The sequence below is a fragment of the Oncorhynchus clarkii genome, chromosome 6, assembly GCF_045791955.1.
Source record: "Oncorhynchus clarkii lewisi isolate Uvic-CL-2024 chromosome 6, UVic_Ocla_1.0, whole genome shotgun sequence".
Classification (NCBI taxonomy): domain Eukaryota; kingdom Metazoa; phylum Chordata; class Actinopteri; order Salmoniformes; family Salmonidae; genus Oncorhynchus; species Oncorhynchus clarkii.
The window spans coordinates 84,694,010-84,702,430 of record NC_092152.1 but is presented as its reverse complement, the minus strand read 5'-3'; the positions used below and the strand labels follow the sequence as shown (position 1 = coordinate 84,702,430).

The following is an 8,421-nucleotide window of genomic DNA, read 5'->3' as shown; positions in this document are numbered from 1 at the left end:
GTCCATGATTTGAGAGACAGGGCGTCGTGTGACGTCTTGTTGATGTTGTTGCCGTAGAGGAAGATGGCGGCTCGCTGGAGTAGTGAGAATGTGGTGGTGGAATTGCGAGATGCGCAGGTACTTGAGTAAAACAGGGTTTAATTCAGAGTTGGGTGACATGTAGCTAGCGAATGCGCAATATGTTGCCAAAGAGATGTATAACTTTCCCCTTCTGTCTGTGGTGTTGTCATGCTGTTCCTAGTGAAACAGGTGGGAGCTGTTATCTTTCTGAGTAGTCAGAGAGTATCTGAAAGTGTCACAGTTAAATGATGTCACACTCAGTCGCATGGTTGTTGAATTTTGGTTTCAACAGGTCTAATGCACCAGGTCACACATCCAGTGTACAGACATTGTTTTGTTTCACCAGGTCACACATCCAGTGTACAGACATTGTTAATGCACCAGATCACACATCCAGTGTACAGACATTGTTAATGCACCAGATCACACATCCAGTGTACAGACATTGTTAATGCACCAGATCACACATCCAGTGTACAGACATTGTTAATGCACCAGATCACACATCCAGTGTACAGACATTGTTAATGCACCAGATCACACATCCAGTGTACAGACATTGTTAATGCACCAGATCACACATCCAGTGTACAGACATTGTTCCGTGCACAAGATGTCGCAGCAAGATTTAGCATGAAAAAACAAATACTAACAAAACATGCTGCACTGCTGACTCAGATGCTGCTGGCTAAATGGTTTTAAACTGGCCCTCTGCATCATAATGCTCACATGCTCTTCATTGCCTAGTAAACTAACCACACATGTTACTTAATAATAGTAGTCATTTTAGGTCACAGGTCCAGGAATGGCTGAAGAATTGCAACATTTACCTGGAGCTAACTCTGCAGATAGCACTGCTGGGGGTTTTAAAAAGTCATAGTCAATCGCTCAATAATACTTTTTTAGAAAAAAATGTTTAACTTTAATTTACAATCTGTAGAAACCATCAGAATAGAACGTTTCAGAACGTTTGTGAAGCATCACAGCACAGTTGGAAAATATATGTCAAATAGAAATTATATATGGATGGTGATACGAGATCGATGGGAGGGGACTAAGCACGCACCACTGAGGGGCCCCGGTGTTGAGGATCAGTGTGGCAGATGTGTTGTTACTTACCCTCACCACCTGGGGGGCGGCCGGTCAGGAAGTCCAGAGTACGCCCCCCTTCTCATTGACGGGGCTGTGGTGGAGCAGTTTGACTCTGTACTGGTACCCCCTGTATATAGCCTCCACATTGACTCTGTACCGGTACCCCCTGTATATAGCCTCCACATTGACTCTGTACCGTAACACCCTGTATATAGCCTCCACATTGACTATATACCGGTGCCCCCTGTATATAGCCTCCACATTGACTCTGTACCGGTACCCCCTGTATATAGCCTCCACATTGACTCTGTACCGGTACCCCCTGTATATAGCCTCCACATTGACTCTGTACTGGTACCCCCTATATATAGCCTCCACATTGACTCTGTACCGGTACCCCCTGTATATAACCTCCACATTGACTCTGTACCGTAACACCCTGTATATAGCCTCCACATTGACTCTGTACCGGTACCCCCTGTATATAGCCTCCACATTGACTCTGTACCGTAACACCCTGTATATAACCTCCACATTGACTCTGTACCGTAACACCCTGCATATAGCCTCCACATTGACTCTGTACCGGTGCCCCCTGTATATAGCCTCCACATGGACTCTGTACCGGTACCCCCTGTATATAGCCTCCACATTGACTCTACCGGTACCCCCTGTATATAGCCTCCACATTGACTCTACCGGTACCCCCTGTATATATTCTATATAGGTCCGTGGGGCGACGCACAATTGGTCTAGCGTCGTCCGTGTTAGGGAGGGTTTGGCAGGTAGGGATATCCTTGTCTCATCGCGCACCAGCGACTCCTGTGACGGGCCGGGCGCAGTGCACGCTAACGAGGTTGCCAGGTGCACAGTGTTTCCTCCGACACATTGGTGCGGCTTGGTTGGGTTGTGTATCGGAGGACGCATGACTTTTAACCTTCGTTTCTCCCGAGCCCGTACGGGAGTTTTAGCGATGAGACAAGATCGTAGCTACTAACAATTGGATACCACGAAATTGGGGAGAAAAGGGGGTAAAATTAAAAAAATTAAAAACACTGCGCCACCCGGGAGGCCCCCAACAATGCAGTTTTAAGAAAATAGCAACAAAAAAAAGTAAGAGATAAGAATAACAAGGGCTTGTAAGTAAGGTTGCAGTAAGAGGTTGCAGTAAGAGGTTGCAGTAAGAGGTTGCAGTAAGAGGTTGTATTCGGTGCATGAAACAAATAACATTTGGTTTGATTTGAAGCTGGTTGATTGAATGCCAAGAGTCACGGCTACTTTGAAGAATCTCAAATATAAAATATTTTTATTTTAACACTTCTTTGGTTACTACATAAATCCATATGTGTTATTTCATAGTTTTGATGTCTTCACTATTATTCTACAATGTAGAAAATAGTCAAAAATAAAGAAAAACCCTGGAATGAATAGGTGTTCTAGAACCCAGGAATGAGTAGGTGTTCTAGAACCCTGGAATGAGTAGGTGTTCTAGAACCCAGGAATGAGTAGGTGTTCTAGAACCCTGGAATGAGTAGGTGTGTCTAAACTTCTGACTGGTACTGAATATATGTATGGGTCTGTATATACTGTATATTTACATTAAATATATTCTGTATATTTACATTAAATATATTCTGTATATTTACATTAAATATATTCTGTCTATTTACATTAAATATATTCTGTCTATTTACATTAAATATATTCTGTATATTTACATTAAATATATACTGTACATTACATTTATTCTGTATATTTACATTAAATATATACTGTATATTTACATTAAATATATATAGGGGATTGGAAATGATGCAGACAATTAGATTGTAGCCTCCATCAATGTATCTGCAATATTACAGCTGATCTGCCCCCTAACAACGTAAATAATAATAACAATAATAACATGCTGTTATCTTTCCAGGCCACTGCCATGTCCGTGGACTGCCTGGGTCGACATGCTGTCCTGTCTGGGTGTGTACCAGTCCTTTACCACCCATTACAGCACCTTCACCAGACAGTCAACATCCCTATAGCTCTGCCTCAGTCAACATCCCTATAGCTCTGCCTCAGTCAACATCCCTATAGCTCTGCCTCAGTCAACATCACTGTAGCTCTGCCTCAGTCAACATCACTGTAGCTCTGCCTCAGTCAACATCACTATAGCTCTGCCTCAGTCAACATCACTGTAGCTCTGCCTCAGTCAACATCACTGTAGCTCTGCCTCAGTCAACATCACTGTAGCTCTGCCTCAGTCAACATCACTATAGCTCTGCTTCAGTCACTGTAGATTTGCCTCAGTCAACATCCCTATAGCTCTGCCTCAGTCAACATCACTGTAGCTCTGCCTCAGTCACTGTAGCTCTGCCTCAGTCCACATCACTGTAGCTCTGCCTCAGTCCACATCACTGTAGCTCTGCCTCAGTCAACATCACTGTAGCTCTGCCTCAGTCACTATAGCTGTGTGTGTGTGTGTGTGTGTTTGATCTCCTCTCCTTTAGACGGAGGTTTCTGTATGTGGTGAACCTGGAGGCTCCGTCTGAAGCTCCCAGGAAGATTGGCAGACCGAGCAAATGGGACGTGGGGACGGTTCAGTGGAACCCCCACAGGGCCGAGTCCCACGTCTTCGCTGCCTCTGTGAGTACATCAACAACAACAGCAACAATTCATCAAATTGCGTAAAAGATTATTCTGTTGATTTACATTTACTTTTTATATTTATTAATGACGCTCTTCACCGGAGAGTCGTTGAGCAGGCTCAGGTCTTATCCAGAGAGTCAGGCTCAGGTCTTAACCGGAGAGTCATTGAGCAGGCTCAGGTCTTAACCGGAGAGTCATTGAGCAGGCTCAGGTCTTAACCGGAGAGTCGTTGAGCAGGCTCAGGTCTTAACCGGAGAGTCGTTGAGCAGGCTCAGGTCTTAACCGGAGAGTCATTGAGCAGGCTCAGGTCTTAACCGGAGAGTCGTTGAGCAGGCTCAGGTCTTAACCGGAGAGTCGTTGAGCAGGCTCAGGTCTTAACCGGAGAGTCATTGAGCAGGCTCAGGTCTTATCCGGAGAGTCGTTGAGCAGGCTCAGGTCTTATCCGGAGAGTCGTTGAGCAGGCTCAGGTCTTATCCGGACAGTCGTTGAGCAGGCTCAGGTCTTAACCGGAGAGTCGTTGAGCAGGCTCAGGTCTTAACCGGAGAGTCGTTGAGCAGGCTCAGGTCTTAACCGGAGAGTCGTTGAGCAGGCTCAGGTCTTAACCGGAGAGTCGTTGAGCAGGCTCAGGTCTTAACCGGAGAGTCGTTGAGCAGGCTCAGGTCTTAACCGGAGAGTCGTTGAGCAGGCTCAGGTCTTATCCAGAGAGTCGTTGAGCAGGCTCAGTTCTTATCCGGAGAGTCAGGCTCAGGTCTTATCCAGAGAGTCGTTGAGCAGGCTCAGGTCTTATCCGGAGAGTCATTGAGCAGGCTCAGGTCTTATCCGGAGAGTCGTTGAGCAGGCTCAGGTCTTATCCAGAGAGTCGTTGAGCAGGCTCAGGTCTTATCCGGAGAGTCGTTGAGCAGGCTCAGGTCTTATCCGGAGAGTCAGGCTCAGGTCTTAACCGGAGAGTCGTTGAGCAGGCTCAGGTCTTATCCGGAGAGTCGTTGAGCAGGCTCAGGTCTTATCCAGAGAGTCGTTGAGCAGGCTCAGGTCTTATCCGGAGAGTCGTTGAGCAGGCTCAGGTCTTATCCGGAGAGTCAGGCTCAGGTCTTATCCAGAGAGTCGTTGAGCAGGCTCAGGTCTTATCCGGAGAGTCATTGAGCAGGCTCAGGTCTTATCCGGAGAGTCGTTGAGCAGGCTCAGGTCTTAACCGGAGAGTCATTGAGCAGGCTCAGGTCTTATCCGGAGAGTCGTTGAGCAGGCTCAGGTCTTAACCGGAGAGTCATTGAGCAGGCTCAGGTCTTATCCCGAGAGTCGTTGAGCAGGCTCAGGTCTTAACCGGAGAGTCATTGAGCAGGCTCAGGTCTTATCCAGAGAGTCGTTGAGCAGGCTCAGGTCTTATCCGGAGAGTCGTTGAGCAGGCTCAGGTCTTATCCAGAGAGTCGTTGAGCAGGCTCAGGTCTTATCCAGAGAGTCGTTGAGCAGGCTCAGGTCTTATCCGCAGAGTCGTTGAGCAGGCTCAGGTCTTATCCGCAGAGTCGTTGAGCAGGCTCAGGTCTTATCCAGAGAGTCGTTTAGCAGGCTCAGGTCTTAACCGGAGAGTCGTTGAGCAGGCTCAGGTCTTATCCAGAGAGTCGTTGAGCAGGCTCAGGTCTTATCCAGAGAGTCGTTGAGCAGGCTCAGGTCTTATCCAGAGAGTCGTTGAGCAGGCTCAGGTCTTATCCGCAGAGTCGTTGAGCAGGCTCAGGTCTTATCCGCAGAGTCGTTGAGCAGGCTCAGGTCTTATCCAGAGAGTCGTTGAGCAGGCTCAGGTCTTATCCGGAGAGTCGTTGAGCAGGCTCAGGTCTTATCCAGAGAGTCGTTGAGCAGGCTCAGGTCTTATCCGGAGAGTCATTGAGCAGGCTCAGGTCTTATCCAGAGAGTCGTTGAGCAGGCTCAGGTCTTATCCGGAGAGTCGTTGAGCAGGCTCAGGTCTTATCCAGAGAGTTGTTGAGCAGGCTCAGGTCTTATCCCGAGAGTCGTTGAGCAGGCTCAGGTCTTATCCGGAGAGTCGTTGAGAAGGCTCAGGTCTTATCCAGAGAGTTGTTGAGCAGGCTCAGGTCTTATCCCGAGAGTCGTTGAGCAGGCTCAGGTCTTATCCAGAGAGTCGTTGAGCAGGCTCAGGTCTTATCCAGAGAGTCGTTGAGCAGGCTCAGGTCTTATCCAGAGAGTTGTTGAGCAGGCTCAGGTCTTATCCCGAGAGTCGTTGAGCAGGCTCAGGTCTTATCCAGAGAGTCGTTGAGCAGGCTCAGGTCTTATCCAGAGAGTTGTTGAGCAGGCTCAGGTCTTATCCAGAGAGTCGTTGAGCAGGCTCAGGTCTTATCCTGAGAGTCGTTGAGCAGGCTCAGGTCTTATCCGGAGTGACTTAGTCAGTTTCTGATTGGATCCAGATCTTTGTTCAGGTCAAACTGCATCCTGTGAGAGTGGTGGTCATCACTTCCCACATGGTACCATAACATCCTGGTACTGAACAGACCCAGTGTCTGCTCTGTGACCTGTCTGACGAAGGGTTTATGTTTACAGAGTAACCAGCGAGTTGACCTGTACACATGGCGTGATGGCTGTGGGGAGGTCCACGCGTCCCTGCAGGGACACACACGAGTCATCAGGTAACACAGAGGAGATGCTCCGCGGCTGGGTCCCAAATGGCTCCCTATTCTCTATGAGTCAGAAGTAGTGCCCTATACAGGGGATATGGTGCCATGTGGGACGCAGCCTGATCTGTCTGGGTATGTACTGGGGGTCTATGTTGCCAGGTCACTGACTGTGGTTGTATCCTACAGTGACTTGGACTGGTCCTGGTTTGAACCGGAGTATCTGGTCACCAGCTCTGTAGACACCTACATCTGTATCTGGGATACCAGGTAGGATATCCCTCTATACTGTCAACACTACTCTCTGTACCAGGTAGGATATCCCACTATACTGTCAACACTACTCTCTGTACCAGGTAGGATATCCCTCTATACTGTCAACACTACTCTCTGTACCAGGTAGGATATCCCACTATACTGTCAACACTACTCTGTACCAGGTAGGTTTACCCTCTATACTGTCAACACTACTCTCTGTACCAGGTAGGATATCCCTCTATACTGTCAACACTACTCTCTGTACCAGGTAGGATATCCCACTATACTGTCAACACTACTCTCTGTACCAGGTAGGTTTACCCTCTATACTGTCAACACTACTCTCTGTACCAGGTAGGATATCCCACTATTCTGTCAACACTACTCTCTGTACCAGGTATGTTTACCCTCTATACTGTCAACACTACTCTCTGTACCAGGTAGGTTTACCCTCTATACTGTCAACACTACTCTCTGTACCAGGTAGGATATCCCTCTATACTGTCAACACTACTCTCTGTACCAGGTAGGATATCCCTATATACTGTCAACACTACTCTCTGTACCAGGTAGGATATCCCACTATACTGTCAACACTACTCTCTGTACCAGGTAGGATATCCCTATATACTGTCAACACTACTCTCTGTACCAGGTAGGATATCCCACTATACTGTCAACACTACTCTCTGTACCAGGTAGGATATCCCTATATACTGTCAACACTACTCTCTGTACCAGGTAGGATATCCCACTATACTGTCAACACTACTCTCTGTACCAGGTAGGTTTACCCTCTATACTGTCAACACTACTCTCTGTACCAGGTAGGTTTACCCTCTATACTGTCAACACTACTCTCTGTACCAGGTAGGATATCCCTCTATACTGTCAACACTACTCTCTGTACCAGGTAGGTTTACCCTCTATACTGTCAACACTACTCTCTGTACCAGGTAGGATATCCTTCTATACTGTCAACACTACTCTCTGTACCAGGTAGGATATCCCACTATACTGTCAACACTACTCTCTGTACCAGGTAGGTTTACCCTCTATACTGTCAACACTACTCTCTGTACCAGGTAGGATATCCCACTATACTGTCAACACTACTCTCTGTACCAGGTAGGTTTACCCTCTATACTGTCAACACTACTCTCTGTACCAGGTAGGATATCCCTCTATACTGTCAACACTACTCTCTGTACCAGGTAGGTTTACCCTCTCTACTGTCAACACTACTCTCTGTACCAGGTAGGATATACCACTATACTGTCAACACTCCTCTCTGTACCAGGTAGGATATCCCTCTATACTGTCAACACTACTCTCTGTACCAGGTAGGATATCCCACTATACTGTCAACACTACTCTCTGTACCAGGTAGGATATCCCTCTATACTGTCAACACTACTCTATGTACCAGGTAGGATATCCCCACTATACTGTCAACACTACTCTCTGTACCAGGTAGGATATCCCTCTATACTGTCAACACTACTCTCTGTACCAGGTAGGATATCCCACTATACTGTCAACACTACTCTCTGTACCAGGTAGGATATCCCACTATACTGTCAACACTACTCTCTGTACCAGGTAGGATATCCCACTATACTGTCAACACTACTCTCTGTACCAGGTAGGATATCCCACTATACTGTCAACACTACTCTCTGTACCAGGTAGGATATCCCACTATACTGTCAACACTCGTCTCTCTGTCTCTCTCTCTCTCTCTCTCTGTCTCTCTCTG

At 47.2% G+C, this 8,421-nt stretch overlaps 1 protein-coding gene across 6 annotated transcripts in view; it reads left to right on the top strand.

Moving 5' to 3' along the window:
- The first annotated feature begins 26 nt into the window (after nucleotides 1-26).
- Nucleotides 27-8,421, top strand: part of LOC139411739 (GATOR2 complex protein WDR59-like) — a 55,859-nt gene continuing 47,464 nt past the window's right edge. For 2 of the 6 annotated variants that reach the window (XR_011634624.1, XM_071158426.1), the window contains exons 1-5: nucleotides 34-117; nucleotides 3,077-3,126; nucleotides 3,654-3,789; nucleotides 6,334-6,419; nucleotides 6,594-6,674. Coding sequence is in view for 3 of the 6 variants with exons in the window: in XM_071158426.1 (XP_071014527.1) it covers nucleotides 64-117; nucleotides 3,077-3,126; nucleotides 3,654-3,789; nucleotides 6,334-6,419; nucleotides 6,594-6,674 (407 nt within the window). In the remaining 3 variants the exon portion in view is untranslated. Of the gene's footprint in view, nucleotides 118-3,076; nucleotides 3,127-3,653; nucleotides 3,790-6,333; nucleotides 6,420-6,593; nucleotides 6,675-8,421 lie in introns of all 6 variants that reach the window. The other 4 variants (XM_071158425.1, XR_011634625.1, XR_011634623.1 and 1 more) reach the window with 4 other exon arrangements.